This window comes from Portunus trituberculatus, chromosome 40 (genome assembly GCF_017591435.1).
Source record: "Portunus trituberculatus isolate SZX2019 chromosome 40, ASM1759143v1, whole genome shotgun sequence".
NCBI classification, from domain to species: Eukaryota; Metazoa; Arthropoda; class Malacostraca; order Decapoda; family Portunidae; genus Portunus; species Portunus trituberculatus.
The window spans coordinates 12,768,141-12,787,603 of record NC_059294.1 but is presented as its reverse complement, the minus strand read 5'-3'; the positions used below and the strand labels follow the sequence as shown (position 1 = coordinate 12,787,603).

At 40.0% G+C, this 19,463-nt stretch overlaps 4 protein-coding genes across 8 annotated transcripts in view; 2 read left to right on the top strand and 2 right to left on the bottom strand.

Annotated features, from left to right (window-relative positions):
- LOC123516219 (transient receptor potential channel pyrexia-like) overlaps nucleotides 1–5,399 on the bottom strand; it is a 14,053-nt gene extending 8,654 nt beyond the window's left edge. The window contains exon 1 of the mRNA XM_045275422.1: nucleotides 4,921–5,399. The gene's annotated coding sequence lies outside the window, so the exon portion shown is untranslated. The remainder of the gene's footprint in view (nucleotides 1–4,920) is intronic.
- LOC123516224 (neuropeptide CCHamide-1 receptor-like) overlaps nucleotides 1–19,463 on the top strand; it is a 203,630-nt gene that overhangs the window by 171,663 nt on the left and 12,504 nt on the right. Inside the window, exon 1 of one of the 3 annotated variants that reach the window (XM_045275440.1) lies at nucleotides 19,103–19,124. The exons of 1 other annotated variant lie outside the window; for it this stretch is intronic. In XM_045275440.1, coding sequence (XP_045131375.1) covers nucleotides 19,122–19,124 — 3 coding nt within the window. In that variant the 5' untranslated portion in view covers nucleotides 19,103–19,121. One more of the 3 variants, XM_045275436.1, reaches the window with a different exon arrangement.
- Nucleotides 9,307–14,680, top strand: LOC123516217 (tonsoku-like protein). Its single transcript, XM_045275421.1, is given in 3 exon segments — nucleotides 9,307–9,425; nucleotides 10,236–11,644; nucleotides 11,647–14,680. Coding segments are annotated over 2 exon segments (4,173 nt in total). The 5' UTR covers nucleotides 9,307–9,425; nucleotides 10,236–10,311; the 3' UTR covers nucleotides 14,487–14,680.
- Nucleotides 15,094–18,226, bottom strand: LOC123516225 (recQ-mediated genome instability protein 1-like). 3 transcript variants are annotated; one of them, XM_045275442.1, is made up of 7 exons: nucleotides 17,920–18,224; nucleotides 17,410–17,541; nucleotides 17,031–17,135; nucleotides 16,627–16,761; nucleotides 16,092–16,225; nucleotides 15,644–15,761; nucleotides 15,094–15,472 (listed from the first exon to the last, which is right to left on the bottom strand). In XM_045275442.1, exons 1-7 carry the CDS (start codon nucleotides 18,031–18,033, stop codon nucleotides 15,275–15,277), a joined length of 936 nt encoding a protein of 311 aa, XP_045131377.1. In that variant the 5' UTR covers nucleotides 18,034–18,224; the 3' UTR covers nucleotides 15,094–15,274. The 3 variants fall into 3 exon arrangements, with proteins under 3 accessions (XP_045131377.1, XP_045131378.1, XP_045131379.1); XM_045275443.1 differs by lacking the exon at nucleotides 17,031–17,135 and having other exon boundaries at nucleotides 17,920–18,226; XM_045275444.1 differs by lacking the exon at nucleotides 17,031–17,135 and having other exon boundaries at nucleotides 16,627–16,755; nucleotides 17,920–18,225.

Sequence of the window (19,463 nt, the reverse complement as noted above, 5' to 3'; positions counted from 1 at the left end):
CTGTTTCTTGTGTAATTAATAAATTTTTCTTTCTCTTCACAGCTTATTAGTCGATTTTTTATTATGGATTTTATCTTTTATTATTCTTTTCACTCATGAATGGTAAATTATTTTTTTATAGTTAATTCGTTTTATTATTATTATCATTGATGGCTATATATATTTTATTCTTATAGTAATGGTTGACTACTGTCTCTGCTCACAGCTAAATTATTATTTTTATAACAAGTACTACTTACAAACTACTTTTTATTTTCTCTGCTTCTATAGCTTTTTTTTTTCTTTGTAATGTAAATGGAAACTAATGTAAAGCCTTTTTTTGGGCGTGGTGAATATCTTAATTTTTTTTAATTAGATTTTCATTCTCTCTCTCTCTCTCTCTCTCTCTCTCTCTCTCTCTCTCTCTCTCTCTCTCTCTCTCTCTCTCTCTCTCTCTCTCTCTCTCTCTCTCTCTCTCTCTCTCTCTCTCTCTCTCTCAAGCTTCTTTCAAAACAACTTACTCTCAATAAAACTTTTTCTAGCCAACTTTTTGCCAAACTCTTTATCTGCTGCCCCTTTCAATTTCTCATACTAACTGTTCTTTGCCTAAAAAGTGATAACATTATTCTTTTGTATGGCTTTTCTGCGACCGTTCAACATTTCATTGAATGATTTATTTATTTAATTTATTTATTTGTTCTGCTTTTTGTTTATTTGTCCACTACGGTATCTTGAATTCTAACGAAGAACACCACAGTAGTAATAAGAGTTACTCTGGTCTTAGTAGTATACACTTATCTCGTGTTTGTTTATTCATCACAGAGATCACATCCTTCCAACTACTTATCATCTCCGCTAGTGGAAGTTACTTAATTCCTCAAATGTCCTTTTTTGTGATTCTAGTGACAGTTTAACAAGAATCTTCTCTCTCATACAACATTTCTCAAACTTTTCAGCTTATCAACTCGAACATTTGAACAGGTTTTCGTCGAAGGTACTGAAAGCAGCAAGGGCGTTTTCATGGTTTTAGTGACAATTAGACAGAAATTATGCACCTCCATTGGGGGAAGAGCATTTCATACAACTATTTAGGCATCTTGAATAGACTCTAGAGGAAATTATTGGTCTTGAAGTGTGTTTTCGTCATTCCAGTGAAAATCAAACATGACTTCTACAACATGAACTTGAAAAACATCCCAGAGAACTTGGCAAATCATCTCCGTGACCTTTGAAAACATTCCTGGTGAGGGAGCAAAGCGGTTCAAAACACAAGCCCGGAGTTCTCGCCCTCGTGTGTTACAATAGAAGTGAAGCATTGTTTGTGGCCACGATCATAACTCATTTGCCTCCTGAAGCTGTATACAGAAGCGCGCACTTAGACCCACATTTAAAAACATCTTTGCTCTCTCACCACGACTATTTTCAAAGCAAGCCCACAGACATTATCAGCCGGGTTTTCAAGAGTGTTTCTTTTGTTATCAATGTCGAAATTTTGTTAATATGTCCCTGGAACTATGAAAACACCTTAAAAATAACGTTTCCTTTCAACTAGAATTGTATGAAAGTAGTGGAGGTGCAGCTAGAGGTGATGTAGAATATGGTCATACAGTCACTTAGGAAGGAACGTGACACCCCCGCCCCCCTTAAAGAAATTCCAGTGCATTCGTTTGGTGGTTGGTGCAGTTTGGCAGAGGTGGCAAACGGGGCTCGCCACCTCGAAAATGGGAGAGATCACCACTTCCGCTATCCATCACTGGACATACGCCCATATTCGCGACCGCCGTACACAGACATTATTAACGCGACTGCGAATAGGTCACACGTATCTTACGAAAAGATACCTGCTGACCAGGGACCCTCAACCCTACTGTGATGACTGCCTGGTGCCACTTACGGTGCGGCACCTGCTGGTGGAGCGCCCTATAGTTTGATGGACTTACGACACCGCTATCTCTACCGGTGTCGCGGTAGAGATAGCGGTGTCTATTATTTCTCTGAGATCCTCGGACCAGCGTGCCTAGCCCCTGGCCATGATGTTTTTAGGTACCTGGGGGAAGCTGGCCTTCTCCCCAATCTATGAATTTTATTTTATAATGTGTATTTTAATGTTATATTTACTTTAATTGTATTTTTAGATACTTTTAATTTCATAGTCTTAATTGCTGTTGTTTTTACGATGTTTTTTCTTTTATAGTTTTTAATCGCTTTTAGTTAGACTTTTTTTTACGATGGGTTTTTTTTTTTTTTAACATATTGTAGCGGCGCAAGATGACCATTGATGTTGCGACGCCAAAGGCAAAATCCATCCCTCCATCCATCCATCCATCCATCCCTTAAAGAAAACGGCGTGGGAGTGGTGGCATGTCGCTCGCCGATAACAGCTGCTGACGTCACGCATGGGGTGAGGTGTGACGGAGGAAAATGGAGTTGAGTTTATTTACTTATGAGGAGCATTTGCTGGTGCTTGATGTGGCTCGTTAATCCGTTCAATGCTACTCATACTCAATCTTTCCCATTATTATTTACAACATTTAAATTATTTTTATTCTTTTTTGTACTCGTCTCTTAAAAAAAACATACCTTTAAAGTTTATTCAGGAATTAATCTCGCATGTATTTTCTTCGTGTCCATCCAAATTGCTTGTCAAACTTTACCATCTACAACTCTGAATAGACTTATTTTGTTCTGAAGTCTCCTAAAAACGTACTTTTAAAGCTTAACCAACATTGAACTAATAGGAAAGAACGTCACGATGGGGAGAGGCCACTTCAGGGTTCTGACCTAGCATGTTACGAAAACAACCGGTCAGTTTTGGGATGACGGAATGACAAGTCGGGGCAAGCAAGGGGTGAAGACAAAGCAGACTGACAACGAGAGGAAGAAAATTTAACAATTCTGTAAACATGATTCCCAGATGGCGCCATCGTGGCAGACACACTCAAGTGAGGTCGCGTTCTTCTTAGAGCTCTTTCATTCGAGGCAACAAGTTCAGGAAACCGATTGCTTGATACAGACACGCCAATATACAAACAGCTGCGGTTCACACGATTGAAAAGCTTCATTCAAAACAACGCCTTCTCAAAAATTGCCTTCATCGAGGGCAGCAACTGAGTAACTGACTGACGCTCGTGAGAGGAGCCTTGGATCTTGGAAACACTGTATAGGGAGATGTCAGGTACCAAGGAAGCGTCCCGCAAGCTTACCACCGGGAAGTCAACACAACTCTTCCTTGCATTTCTTTCCTGGTCTCTCCTTCAGCGGCAGTGCGGGAGGCCACATGACACACATTTCCGATAAGAAACCCGTACGCACTTGCCCCCACTCATCACAGCAACAACAATAACAACAACAATAATAACAATAAGCCATACTACACACTGTTTTTAGAAATCCACGTCCTTCCAAGCAAGTGGTGACTCAACACAGCATAACGTCCTTGCCTTCGTGTGTACAGTGCTTGATACAAATGGATAAAGAAAAGATAGAAACATACCAGTGTGTGTGTGTGTGTGTGTGTGTGTGTGTGCTTATGCCTCAGTCCCTCGCTGTCTTGTTGCGTTATCGCGTCGCCCGGAGAATAAGTCACTGTTGTTCAAAGATGCTCCCGCAGAAATGTTTTAAATGCTCACTCACTCACTCTCTTTCACGCCGTCATGCTCCGTGCCCGAGACTCAGGGAATAAGTATTTTTTTTTTCTTATGTCTTTCTTTTTGTTCCACTATAGTTATTTATTGTCCTAGTTTTCATTTTATTATTATTATTATTATTATTATTATTATTATTATTATTATTATTATTGTTATTATTGTTTGTGTGTGCTCTCTTTTGTTAACGAGGGTTAATTTGTGTGTGTGTGTGTGTGTGTGTGTGTGTGTGTGTGTGTGTGTGTGTGAGAGAGAGAGAGAGAGAGAGAGAGAGAGAGAGAGAGAGAGAGAGAGAGAGAGAGAGAGAGAGAGAGAGAGAGAGAGAGAGAGAGAGAGAGAGAGAGAGAGAGAGAGAGAGAGAATGGTTAGGGTGTTGTCCTTTTGATAGTAGGAAAAGATAAAATGAAAAGAACAAAGGAAAGAGAAAAGAAAGAGAAGAACGAAAAAGAAGAGAAGAGGTGGAGGAGGAGCAGAAGGAGGGAATAACCACAAGTGAAGATGAAAAAAATATGTTCCCTCAACGGTCGCCTGCTAGTCACCCAGCCAGTCTTCCCCACTACGGAACGAGCTCAGAGCTCATAGTGACCGATCTTCGGTTATGACTGAGACCACCACACACATCTCAGCACACGCCGAGACGGCGGGACCACAACCCCCCGAGTTACATCCCGTACCTATTTACTGCTAGGTGAACAGGGGCTACACATTAAGAGGCTCGCCCATATTCCTCGCCGCTCGCGGGATTCGAACCCGTGCCTTCTCGGTTGTGAGCCGAGCGTGCTAACCACTACACTACGCGGTGTTCCCTCGTCATCGTCTCAATGATCATACTCTTCATCGTCATCATCACTGATCATCATGTTGTTACAGATCGCGCAACTCTCACGTCACGTCTTCTTGAAAATTTGTCACGCGGAAAGGAGTAACAATCCTCGTCATTCCACCAGTGTTCATCATCCTCATCGTTAGTCACATTCCATTTAGCAATCACATGACATCATCCAGGAAACATTATACTGATTCACTTCCACAAAATTCCAAGCCTTCACCGATCACTATCTGTAGGAAAACAACACCTTTGGCATAATACTGAAGTAACGTTTATATTTTCACCTGAGAGCGGGACCAGGTTATGTTAAGTTCATTAATTTCGTTGGTAATTCCTTCATGGAAGCAATCGCGACTTGAATAGGGTCAAATTTTGCCAACAAATAAAAAGTCAAGGCTGTTTCCATAATCCTCCCGCTTTTATCACAATCAAGAGCACAAAGGTGAAATTTACCTCAGCTCGCCTTACCTTGAAATCGTTGTGCTTTCTGTCAGCTGTGCAAAATTTTTCGAAGTCCCGTTTCCTCACTCCACAGTTGTCACACGCTTGTCACGAATAGATTTACACACGTTTAGACATTTTTTTCTGTTTCTTTTATAGAGTAGACAAGAATTCAGGCTAGCGTGTGGATAGTACTGTCACGTCACGGCAACCATACCCACATGCACACTTCACAAGCAGTGGTAGCGAGAGACAGCGACATATCCTTTCACTACTGCATGTTGGGACTAACTGGCTGGGCGACGTAGCCTCCACGTATCCTGAGGCACTCCTTTCCGTTTGCTACTCGTTTTATTTTAGTCACTAACGTGTGTTTTATTTGTTTACACTCTATTCTTATTGATGTATGGAGTCTAGGTAATGCTTGTGTAAGGAGGTCAATAGTCACTCGTAGTTCGTGAGTCATCCTTTAAGATCGTCGTTACATCGCGCCTCTAACATGCCCGCCACCGACGCCGCTGCCAGACACACCCCTTCTCCTGCTGGTGACCTTGCCAGAGAGTTGTACGGAGGGAAGTGTGTACGTTGTTTTGTGATGGTTTGTGTGTTATTGTCATACTAATCCTCACCTGACCTCACTCTTATCGCCTCTTCGTTGGGAAAACACGGTTTTGTATCATCAATGAAAATTGTAACATAATAAAAAACGTGACAGTGAAACAGACATTTCATAAGAGTTGTTTTATTTTTTTTTTCTCCTCGTTTATGATTTTTTGTGGAGTTCAACTATATCAGTGACAACAACGATAACAACATCCCCACCACCATCTTTAACAAAAACAACGAGAACAACAACAATACCATCCGCACCACTATCATCATAACAAAAAACAACATGTAGTCCCTTCTGCCGGGGAAGTCACTTGGGATTTCCCGCACCAGGTTGGGAGTCTCTGGGCTGGCGGGCGGCAGGTTAGCGTCACACTTTCACGTCATCATGTCCATTGTTTGCGGTGGTATGGTAATGCTTTCCCTATTCGCAGGTGGAAGAGGAAACTGGGGTCTTCATTTATAAACGTTTTGGTGTTTCACCCGAGCTACGTACCTAACAGGTTCTGGGAAGTTTGCTGGTGTTTTCAAGTGTATAATCATGATTCCAAGAACCGCTTACCAAGCATCCTGAACCGCTTACCTTTCATTTTCTGGTAAAAAATATGATAGTTTCTAAATCTTGATCTAAGCAATGAATGGGTTAGAAGTTAAATCTATAAGCTGAAATAATCTAACATTAACTTATCTTTAACGTAATTAACCTATACCTCTCAGATAGAAACGCTAGTGTTATTGAAACAGTGAGAATTCGACTAGTTATCCTGATGAGAGCACAAAACGTTTTAAAATACGGATTTATTTATTTACCTGCACCGACTAGTATAAAGAGGATATAACAAATATGAAGTTTTTTTTCTTTGTTTCTTTCTTTACTTTTTTCCGTACCCAAAAGTAAAAACAAATTCCGGTTGGAAAAAAAGTCACGTAATTGTCACCGTCATAAAAGAGAGAGAGGAAACTAAAAAATATGCGCCATTTCAGGTTTTCGTAAATTCCTATATACGATTTATTTATTTATTTATTTATTTTTCTATGCATAAGGGAAGACTCAAGGGCGAGGAAACAGCAAATCCCACTGAAAAAAAGTCCCTTTATTTTTTTATTCTATAAAAGTTAACACTAATGAAGAGACAATTCAGGTGTTCACAAGAAAAGTTAAAAAGAAAAGAAAAGAAAACAAGGGTAAATCTTTAAACATGAATGAACCTAACACTACACATGCGCGATTAGATAGTGCGGTAAATCCCGTGAGTAAACTTCCCCGCGTCTCAGAATGGGAGGTCATTGGAAGAGGCGGAGTTTTCTTACAATACCCAAAAAGCCGGACATCCATAATACGTGAAGAAGAAAGTGGCGGTGATTTGACACTTATATCAGAGAGTGGTGGGACAGATCTCACCACTCTACTGACTTCTACCTTGATCATTACATTTACGTATTTAGTCTTGATATCCAAAATCTAATAAATGAACTAAAAAGAAAAAGATACGGAAGCAACTTAATGGTGGGTGGGTTTCTCAGAAGTCTGAAGTGGCGGACCTCGCAACCTCTTTAACCTCTGATTTTAGCAACTTGAATCCATAACTAGTCTTGACCAACAATGAAATTACACACACACACACACACACACACACACACACACACACACACACACACACACACACACACACACACACACACACACACACACACACTTCTCTAACTACACGAATGTTAATTCCATAGCGTTGTGTCCCGCGGCTCTCTCCTCCTCCTACTCCTCCTCCTTCTTTATGTACCCAAAAATATGTGATATCTCTTGATGCATTCTCTGTTCCTCTCTTTCGCCAGCACAGCTTAACTTACACACAATTCCCGAAGATAGTGCGAGGGAAAAATTTTTACTAATTTTGGTGATGATTAAGAAAGTAGACAATAATGTTAAGATAGCAAAGACTTGCAGTGAGTATACAAGAATAGTACCAAGTGTAGTGTATCTTCGTGAAAACAATAAGAAACTAGTGAAAAAAAAGCAAACATATAGAATCTTTTTGGTCCTTTCCGTCAGTTTTTTCGTCAAAACTGGAGGGCATAGTCACACAAGGCTTTTTTTTTCGTGTGATGTTGGTAATAGTGAGTAATATTTCCTTAAAGCGGGAGTTACCAGGGAAATTCTAGTTATATATGTAGCGCAATATTATAATGAAGTAAAGTTCTGTGAAACGATTATTTATGTGTGTGTGTGTGTGTGTGTGTGTGTGTGTGTGTGGGTGTGTGGGTGTGGGTGTGTTCAAGAAAGGTGGTTGACTAAAAAAGATATTCAGGAAGGCCTTCATACAGAAAAAATAAATAAATCTTAGTGGATGCAATGTACCCGGGTGACTCTTCGCATCCTTCTTTCAAAGAGATAGAGGAAGACGAGCAAGGAAAGAAGACCGTCGAAAAAAAACAAAGATTTTCCATATTACCGAGTAACTCGTATTTCCCATAACAGAGACAAGGGAAGGAAAGTGAGCTATTAAGCCTGTTCCTTCCTAACTACCTAGACACCATTCATGCATCAGGCATACCACAGACCACAGCGGACAAGAAATACCTACCCAATCTGATCTTACCATACCCTACCCTCCCTTACCTTACTTACCTTATCTTACCTTACGGTACCGTACTGTACCTTACCTTCTCTTACCTTACCTTACCTTATCTTACCTTATCTTATCTTACCTTACCTTACCTTACCTTACCTTACCTTTTCCTTACCTTAAAGCATACCTGTCAAGTCTTACGTTTTTTTGCTTAAGTCTTACATAATTGCTATGATTTTCTGATATTACGGAGCAAGTTGAAAATCTTCGTTTTTTTTTTTTCTTTGCATACGATTTGTTATATATATATATATATATATATATATATATATATATATATATATATATATATATATATATATATATATATATATATATATATATAAACAATTTGAAATAAATTCCCCCTTTTCAAGTATTACATATAAGACACCACATAATGAAAACCAGTACTGTTTACAAAGAACCTTTGTAAACAGTAATACTGTTTTTCATTATATGGTGTTCATACTGTGTCATGTGTTTATCATTCTGCATTTGTTTTGAAACAGATAAATATTGAATGGCAAAAAAAAATACGGTTTTCTTATGGTTTAATTACCATTGTACACACAAACTTATGGTCTCTAACGCAAAATGTTACGGCTAGACAGCACAACAGTTTGACGAGTATGACCTTGCTTTATCCCACTTTACTTTGCCCCACCCACCTATTACGAGGGCTCCGTGGATTATTCTTTTTTTAGTGCAACGGTGAACCCTTCCCTCTGATTCCTTCAGATAACAGTGACATTGACTCCGGCACACATTGGGACAACGTCATTGTAAGCCTTGACGTCAAATGAGTGGGAGATCTTAGGAAATGAGAAGTCTTTTAACTCAGACACCTTTACAGAGTTCTTCAAATCACAATAGAAGCAAGATATATCATTAGATGACTTATAACCCATGTATTAATTAATATCGAAAATACATCATCCTTAACGTCATGAAATTTTATACCGCAGTGGTTTCCAATTTGGAAGTAATATGACTTCTTTTTTTCTGGGATAATGATGGGTGAAAAAAATAAAATAAATAAAATAAAGTATTCTGGAAATTAAGAAAACAGTACCTTGAAATTTGGGTTTATGTTGACTTGGTATTAGTATGTAAGGTTGTGAAATAATTTTATTTTAACTAAGTAATAAATAGAAACAAGATGAAATAAGGAGAGGATGGGGTAGATTTCTTTAGGCTCGTGGCTCCCGAAGGTAAACAAACATTCTGGCGGGATGAAAACCCTTGTCGCCTATATGTGTACTTGATCTCACCGACATCAGGTGGGATAGATGGCTATTTATAGTACTACATAGTGTAAGTAATTAGTCAGTATATGATGTATTCGTTCACTGACTTATGTAGTTCCGCCTTAATATTTGCTGGAGATAGTGACATTATTTTTATCTCGTCATGTCATGAATGTCGAGTGAAGTGTTTTAAGGAGGAAGTTCTTCAGGTTCATTATTTTCGGGAGCTCATCAATTTGGGGACTGGCTCTTTCTGTGTAAATTATAATGCTTTTAAAAATTATGATCTACCTTTAATAGTACATGCAGCCAAACAACTTGCTGAGTGGCGGGGAGCCTTAACCCTGCAGGCAGTGCTCTGAAAATTTGCCATTGTTCTATACTTTCTGAATGAGGGTACTCTCTCTCACAGATATTGGTAAACTATATCCCAACTTCATATTTTTCATTATAACTCACAGGTGGGCTATGTAAGAGGCAAGCATATGATATGGTGCTCATTTCTATAATGTTTGGCTTGCAATCAAGTGAGCAGATCTTTCATACCATTATCAAATACTATTTTGTTTGTATTTTGTAAAAAAAAAACACTACATTAGTTGCATTTGTAATAGCTATAAGGGGCTGGTACATAGACTTAAAACTAGAAAAGAAAATAGATAAATAAAAAATAAAGCAATTGGCTTCAGCGCATCAAGGCATTTTCAAACAGTTTGCTCAGTGGCTGTGCCTGGCATGATTACAATGGCCAGCCATTTATCCTGTGCTTAAGTAGAATACTTAAAAATTGAAATGATCCCATAGTAGTCTGTAAAGGTTTATTATTTAGTTTCTTGAAATAAAGTTCAAGAAAAGTAATTGTGAAAATACTTTACAGGATGGCAGGAATAGCAGCATTGTTTAGCAGTTGATGGTGGTATGTATAGACACACGTACTACCTGCCACCACCAGGATGAGTGAGATAGCCAGGCTGGAGCGGGAGAAGCGCCGAGCCCTCAACAAGAATAATCTGCGTGAGGTTGCCAACCTTTCAAACCTCTTGGGACAGGAACTGCAGGAAATTGGTGATTATGAGGGAGCTCTTGCCCAGCACAAGGAGGAAGGGGCCTTATGTGAGGCTCTCAAGGACACCATTGGACGAGCGATCTCTCATCGGCGGCGTGGGGAAGTGTACTGTGATATGGGAGTGTGGGAGAAGGCTCTTCACCACCAGCACCAGCATCTCCTCCTGGCAAAGGAGGCGGAGAGCTTGGTGGAGGAGCAGCGAGCTTATGCCACAATTGGCCGCACACACCTACAGAGAGCTGATGATTGTGCAAGTAATGGGCAAGAAGAGGACAAAGCCAAAGCTCTAACAGAGGCGGAAAAAGCTTTCCTACGCTCACTCTCTACCTGTGAACGTCTGAAAGGTGCAGTGGACACAGTAGAGCACTGCCAGATGCGTTGCCGGCTTTACCTGAATCTGGGTTTGGTGCTGGACCAGCGGGGAAACTCAGACAAGGCTTGTAACTTCATTAATCAGGCACTTGAGTTGTGTGCCAGCCACAGCCTTCATGAAGACATCCAACGATGCCACTCAGCTCTGGGAACTATTCTCCTTAAGAGGAGCCTTTATACTCAAGCATTGCAGGAGGGGCAAAAGGCTTTGGCTTTAGCTGTCAAGCTACACAACAAAGCCCTGCAGTGTGAAGGATACTCATTCCTGGCACAGGTTCATCTTCATAACAGTGATTTTGAAGCTGCTAAAAGATGTTACTACAAAGCCTTCAAGTTAAAGCATCCATTTAGTGAAGATCAGGAAAGGATAAAGAATAACTTGAAACTTACTGTGAGTCTTTGTCAAGCTGAAAATGCCTTGATACTTCTTGGTGAGTCAGAAACAGAAGAGAAAATCAAATTTAATGAGAAGTTTGGTGATAGCTTAGCAAATCTTGCATTGTACTCTCAAGCACTTGTTTATTATGAAAGAATGCTAGAGTTATCTCTGAAGTTTGGCAAAGAACCCTCATTTCTTGCTCCAATATATTTGTCCTTGGCAAGAACTTACTCTGACAATAAACAGTATGAGGAAGCCAAAAAGTATTATATGAAGGAGTATGACATCAAGATCAAGGAAGACTATGGAGAAGCTTGCAAAACTCTGCTCAGTATAGGAGATGTGAAAGCCAGCCTACAGGAATCTTATGCCTCAATAAGCCACACTTATCAACAAGCAAGAGAATTGGCTGTCAAAGCTAACAAACCAAAACTTGAAGCCTATGTACTGAATCAGCATATGTCTTTGAAGGAATTCCTGAGTCTGAAAATGAACAGCTTCAGGAAGCATTTAAAAAAATCATAAAAGAAAATGATCTAGACTCTGATATAGAATTGAGTGAAGAAGAGGAAGAGGAAGATGATGATGTTGACTTAGATCTGGAGTACTTTTCTGACAGCAGCAATGAAGCAGAAAACTTAGACAAACCACGGCAGTCACGTCAGAGGAAATCATTCGCCATCAAGAGGAATGAAAAAGGAGAGACTCCTCTCCACAAAGCTTGTATTGCTGGAAATCTGAAAATGGTTAAAAAGCTTTTGCAACAGAATCATCCTGTCAACCTCCGAGATAACTGTGGGTGGCTGCCTATTCATGAGGCTGCCAACCATGGCTATTATGAGATAGTGCAGGTGCTGGCTGAGGCTGGGGCCTGGATTAGTGATCGAGGAGGACAGCAGTGTGATGGCATTACTCCTATCCATGATGCTGCAGCCTGTGGGAACCTGGATATTGTGAGGCTGCTGATGAATCTGGGTGCCTCAATCACAGCCAAAACTAATGAGGGTGACACTCCTCTTGAGAGTCTAGTCAATTATAGACTCAGAACACAAATGTCTGAGAGAGATAAGGAGGAATGTCTGGCACTAGAGCAAGACCTTAAAGAAAAGTTAAAACAAGCTGGTCATAAAATTCCTAAAATACCACATGTGAATCCTTTAAAGTGCACTCCAACGCCCAAGACTTCTAAATCCCAAACACAACAATATGCCAAACGATTGAGTCCTTCAGACAAAGAGAATTCTTTGAGTTCAAAGGAGACTTCTAATTCATCCAGATCTATGTCATATCATACTGGGAGATCTTTAGATAGACACATTGGAGAGTCATCACGGCACAGTTCCCCACCACCTTCAGTGGAACCTTTATCCCCTGCACAGGAAGAGGAAGTGGCTGATGATAATTCAGAGGATTTTTATAATCCACTACTAGAAGATTTGCAGAACACAACTTCTGCTACAGGGACTTACTTGAATGCCATAGGGTGTGTTGGAAGTGCTGCACGTAGAGTAGGAATGCAAAATGCCTCCAATGGTTCCTCTGTAAAGAAAGACAAGAAGACAGCCCTTCTATCACAAGGTGATGATGTGGGTGATGACTGGCTTGATGATGATTTGGGCATGTTTACAAAGAAAAGGAAAAGAGCAGAGAAATTTGCATTTGAGTATAGGGAACCAAGAAAAGAGAGAAAGATATCATCTGAGCATAGCTCTCCAGCGCCCTTACCTACTATTCCTAAGAGAGCACGCCAAACGAAATTGACAACAATCCTCCCCAAGCAGCCAATCAAAAAAAGCATTCCTGAGGAGAATGTAGTAGTAGCTGAGGATGAGCCACTTAACCTTAATAGTGATAACCTCCCCATGGCAGAGAGGTATAGGAGCACCTCTGATGCTGGAATCTCTGATAGTTGTAGTAATGTGGAGTCCAGTGCTACACTGAGTGGTCCTCTGCGGCTGAAAGTGCGAGTGCAGGATCGCCTCCTGCTGGTTCCTGTAGCTGGGGGTGGTAACAATCGTACGGTGGCCTGGCTAGCTGAGGAGGTCACACGTCGATACTATCAGTTGTCTGGTCTGCGTCCACACCTCGTCCTCACGACTCAGGATGGGGCTGCTCTTGATCCAAATGACCCAATAACACTGGTTCTTCCCTCTGACCAGGCAGAACTAGAGGGTCAGGTGAAGGGATGGGACTTGCCGCCCCTTCCAGACCGTTACACAGCAGCCTGCCAGGCACTCACCACCCGTACCATGCCTGCCCTCTGTTCTGCCCTTCACCAGACAGAGGTCTCCACCACTTTAGACTTGAGCTGTGTTGGCTGGTTGGCAACAACACACCTGCAGCCTGTATTAAGAGCCATCCAGTATCAGCATAGCCTGCGTTTGCTCAGGCTAGCCAACTGTCGTCTGTGTGATGATGGTTTCAACAGCCTGTTGGAAGCTCTCTCAACTTTGCCTTCTCTTGAAATGCTGGACCTCAGATCCTCATCAATTACTTCATCTAGTTTATTTGAACTCACTCAAGCAATCACAAGTGAGAAAGTAAAGTTAAGAACACTGTGTTCAATTGACCTTAGTTACAACGTGTTATCTGAAGCAAAACTTATCAACATCCATACATTACTTAGCTTGCCTACCCTTCTCAATCTTTCATTAAAGCACTGTGGAATTACCCTCATTGGTGTCCAGCAGCCATCACCTAGTGTTGTGACATCACCTCTTAAAACTCTTGCTTTGGATTATAATACACTGTGTAAGGAAAACCTGTCTTTCTTGTTATCTTGTGTTCCTGGTCTTTCCACCTTGACTCTGAGTGGATTGAGGCAAAAAAAAGAAGCATCTTCAAGGCAGAATAGCGGTATTGGCGCAGCACTTTCGCTGGTGCTTGGGGCTGGTGAGGAGTGTCTGCTGAAGCACCTGGACCTCAGCTGTTGTAACTTGAGTGACACAGATCTGGAGGACATCTCAGCCTATCTATATCGGTGTCCACACTTGTCAACCGTCAACCTGGCACATAATGCAGCCCTGACAGCATCCTCAGTCAGCACTTTCTTCACTGAACTCACTACAAACATTGCTCTGCCTCTCACTGCACTCAGTCTGCATGGCAATGAGGTTGTTGCTTGCACTTTGAAGGACCAGATCACTTCAGCACTGAGACAGAAGGCAACAACCAAGCATGCCATAACCAAGTTTTCTGTCACTGCTGCTGATCCTGATTCAGGTATTGAAAACTTTTGGAAGTCACATTACAAGAAGGCTTCCATAAAGAAAATTGGAAAGGAAGTGTTTCTTTCTTGTAATGATGCATAAATTAATTTGTACAAAACCATATAGTTGAGGAACTGCAACTCTTCATCTTACAGACTGTCCTTTTAGGTTAAAATGTAAAGGGCTAAATTTTTCACTAAATATATTAAATATGAATATAAAAAGAAAAAAAATTATAAGTATATAGGTATGATGAAATTTGATCATGTATTTCTCATAATAAATCATGAAAGCTATCAGATCTTTGACATAGATTCATCATTGTGGTTGCAATATGCAACTAAGTAAGCAAGAATCTGCTTATTGGTTTAGTAGGAACTACACCAGTAATAAATGAAAAGCTAAATCCTCTACTGAATGTTCATACAGGAAATATCAATCCTCTTGCAAGATTAACATCAACTAAGACTTGAGACAACTTGAATTGATATCATCTTACAAAATGTCATATATACAAATTTGGTGGTGGATTAAAAGGTTGAAGGACCCTCATTTAAATTACATTACAGTTTACAAGGCCAAAAGGAAATATACAAAATGGAGAGAATGATAAAATAACAGTTTATATGTTGGTATTGTCCTTACCATTAAAAATATACCAAATAACATATTCTCTTGATTATCTTGGTGATTATATAAGAACTGCCAATAACTTTACATCAAATTCTTTATTTTAAAACTAAGTAAATTTCCTATCAGGTACCAAATAGGTAATATAGTAGTAACCACAGATGGTGTATAAATATTTGATCTGTATATAAATGTTGAATGTATCCATGAGGTAAAGTAGTATCCTAAGGAGTAATAACAGAAGGAGCCTGTGTTGTGGTTCACATCTGTGACATGAACTCATCCAAGTCTTCATCAAATTCATTTTCAAGATTCAACTCTTCAGTAAATTCATGATTATCTGCTGAATCTTGCACCAACTCATTTTCAAGTGCCATGTCTTGGTCAAATCCACTCTCAAAGATTTCATCATCAAAAAAGTCAATCTCTTCATCTTCATTGGTGGTGGGCAGTGCTGCCTGTAAGAGTGAGAAAAGTAATAATCATTCATGGCAAATTATTTCTTCATCTATTCTCTTAGCTAGTGCAGCATGGTATATGGGTTAGCAAAGGAAGGCAAATCATTGCACTGTGGTCATTCATAAGGACTGATGAATCTAATAAATTTATATGACCAATGCATAACTTACACTGGCTCCACTGTTGCTGTAAGACCTTGCTCCTGCTATACCAGTGTTGGTGCCTGGCTGGGTGTTGTTAGAGGTGTATCTTCTTGGTTGTTCTTGCGAGTCAATGTCTTGCGTATTTCTGCAGCAGGGAAATGTATACTTGATATGTTAATGTACTGTATATACAATAATGTGGAAATCAACTAAGTCATCAATGTAATGCACTGGACAGCCTTTCCCCATGCTCAGATTTTCTCTTCAACATTGTGATAAAATAACTTTCTTCATTTAGAGCATATTTATAGAGAGATATTTTTACTGCAATCATGTGTACAAGTTACTATTGTTATATCTAACACTTGTTACAACTTGTTAATACACATGAAAATATTGGTTACTTAATCAACATTTGTATATATTTGTTGTTATTTAGTGATGAAATTAAATTCAGACAAAAAACTCAACTCACAAAGCTGTAATGAGAGTGTTCCTTTGGTCATTCTTTTCAAGGAGGTCCATCACTTTACCACCAAGGACAGTTATGTTTTGCTGGGTGAGGAACAATATCCCACGCCGAACCTTAATAGTCCCATACACCAGTACCTGCACCAAGACCACATAGGCAAGCCATGAGTCTCCTTCATTATGGAGCATTTTTTTTTAAGTAAGAGGGTCACTGCCCAAGGATAACCCCCAAAAAAAAAAAAAAAAAAATAAGGCTCACTGAGTTGCCAATCACAAAACAGATGTTAACAGGATTATCCAAAATTTGAGGATGTGTCCTGGAACCTTCCTTTACAAAAAAGTTCAAGTCATAAAAAGAAGGAAATAGAGATGCAGCCAGAAAGTCCCACACTTTATCAGTAAAAGGTATGGGTGACTGTGAATACTGTTTAACTAGATTTTCCACAGTCATGCTCCCCCTAATATCTTGCAGCATATCTTTACAAGTCAATTATACAGGGTAAACAAAGAGCTTGTAGTCACAAGGAAGGTAGCCTTACCTTTGTGCCCGGGCTAAGATTGACACTAAGATTTGGCGTAGGCCGGTATTCCATTCCCTCCACCACTGTAGTGCCATCAGTCAGCTCAAGTATCAGCATCCTGTCAGCCTTTTCTCGTGCTGCCTGTGTCTGTGACTATAATTCCATTAGCTAGCACCTTTCTATTGTACTAACTTTTACAAACCAGCTCTATATTCAATTATGTTATGGTTACATTACAAAAAAATATATCTAAAATAAAATGGCAGAAATAGATATAATTACATGTAGCTAATCTTAGATTTCTATGTGAAATTACTTTGCACCAATGATGTGGAGACAAATCAGTGCCCTTAACAGAAATTACATACTATATAAGCATGAAGTATTTCAGTAAGAAAACAGAGTGTTGAAGATTTCTTTACCATGTGGCTCTGTGTAGCAGAAACTGTAGTATTTTCATTGTCTGTACCCTCTACCTTCAGAAGCTGAGCGTAAGCTGGCTCACTTATGTCACGTACTGAGTTCATCTAAAATACAAGCTTTAACAATCAATGAAGATCTTCAGTGGTTATAAAAGAGAAAGAGAAACAGCACCATTCACAGAGCTAAGATATCTGCTATCATTTGTTCTGCAATGGATGTGCAGAGGCTGACAGTGATAAGTTACTGATGGTATTAGGACACAAAAAATAGGCCATCTTTAATGAATGACTCCTAAGGAAAGTCATGATGTATAAAGCAACAAAATTTAATTCTAAAGTAAACTCTGTGTGAAGTACAGTACCAGTGCAATAACAACACCTGTAATGGGAAGTATCCAGAAATAGTGGTGGATAAATGGTCTTGTATTTGAGGTGGAAGACAGCATGTTCCCAGCTCTGTGAGGTCTGCATGTAGCCACTCCTGGTACACTTGCTCTTGTATAAATGGAACCTGGAAGGAGGATTAGAGCACATCTTAATCACCAGCTACCCAATTTACCACTAAGATGCAAGATCCATGTATATATGTAGTTACCTACTCTACAGGGTATTCATGCATCACAGTGGTAAGATTTGGTTAGGTTAGTGTCCAGGGAGAGCCAAACCCCAACAAACTTAATCTAATCCAACCTAAGCCTAATGTAATTCTTTATCTGGCACGATATGTTGATTTGCAATAGCATCAATACCTGTCAATAATAGCCGGCCGCGCGAAAAAAAAAAAAAATCATAAACGTAAAGGACTGAGTATTATACTGACACATGTGGTAGTGTCATGAGTTACTGACAAAGACTAGCACTAAACATTGACCATCACAAGTATATTCACCTTGTTTTGTGAATACTCGGAGAGAACCCAGTCAATGCATGCAGTGAGCCAGTCCTCAGGGACGGTGATGTGTCTGTTGGTGAGGTACCTCCTGACGGGGAGGACCAGTTGCATGGTGCACCTCTGAATGTTGCACTAGGCCACCACACCACAGCTCCTTGCCCTGTGCCAAGGAATTTTGAAGGAAGATGACGCGAGATTTCCTACCCGTGTCCGTGTGCTATCCTGCCCAGCTGATGAACACAGCGGTGGCTCGAGATTCCCGCTTTCGCCCTTCAATCACATAGGGCTGGAGGAAGAACATTCGATGATTCATTAATTCTCAAAATATCATAAATACATCGTCAAATATAACTAATATCGTGTATTATGACGTTCCCCTTAAAAAAGTAAGGATAGCGATATTTACACACACACACACACACACATATATATATATACATATATATAGCTGGATAGATAGACAAATAGATAACAAATAGGAGGAAAGTCCCGAAAAAAAATACTTAGATAATATATTTTCGGAAGTGTCCTTTGACCTTGAAATGCCAAGTTATTAAATTCACTCGCTCTTGCATCGGTCAGCTGGCAGATTCATCAACACAGAAGCAAATGAGAGAGAGAGAGAGAGAGAGAGAGAGAGAGTACGTCTTTGGTTGGTAGATCACCTATTTCTATTCATAAATACATTTATTTTATTTCTTTAGGTATGTTGAAGTATCGTCGGAAGCTTATTTTATCAACTAAAGAAGAGAGAGAGAGTGTGTGTGTGTGTGTGTGTTGGATGTACACGAACGCGAAGTGATACGGGCTGAACTTCAATGAGTTGATGCAGGTGTCGGTGCAGTATTCATGATGGATAGAATTGGCTTTTGAGGAGCGCTAATCCGGTATCGTGCGAAATAACTGAGCTACTAAAATACTATCGAATTGACCTTAGCTCGAGCGTATTGAGAAGGTGGGTAGCGGCTGGTGGTTGCGTGTCCGCTCGCATAGAGTGGAGTGCTGACATTTTAATGTAGTAATGCTAGGCCTGAGTTCTATCATGAACTGAGGAAAGGGAAAATAATGAGTGTGAAGAGAAAGGTCTTGGAGTTGTCACTAAAAGCTGTCCTCAGACCACCACGTCACGGCCCTTCCCGCCATGCAGGCAAGCCAGAGTCTATTGTGTGCAGCCCGGGACACTTCAGATAATATATGTGATGGTAATATTTTAGTAGTTAAACGTAAGAACATATTAAATAAAAATTATTCAGAATTCAAAGTTGTTTTGAAAGTATTCTATCATCAAATAATTTGTGAAGTTGGATTCTCAATTTATGACAACAAAGTAATCATGGCTGAGAAGAGGAAGGCAAAGAAGAAGGCTCAGGTAAATTTCTTCGTAATGTGTTAGTTATCGCACTAAGGAACATTTAACTCTACAGGCACGTCATAAGACATTTATTCCTGAGGCTGACAGAAGTGTGTAGCGTGGCAGTGGGCTGGAAGAGCTGCATTAGGGAGGTGTTATGGAGGGAGGTGGGAAGGGGAGGGACCAGCTG

Excerpts from the sequence above, each read along its gene's own strand:
- LOC123516225 (XM_045275442.1), bottom strand. The coding sequence starts at position 18,033 with ATGCAACTGGTCCTCCCCGTCAGGAGGTACCTCACCAACAGACACATC. Across the intron at positions 15,762-16,091 it reads AACACTCTCATTACAGCTTT|AAATACGCAAGACATTGACT; the intron begins GTGAGTTGAGTT and ends TCCCTGCTGCAG. Across the intron at positions 15,473-15,643 it reads ACAGCAACAGTGGAGCCAGT|GCAGCACTGCCCACCACCAA; the intron begins GTAAGTTATGCA and ends TCACTCTTACAG.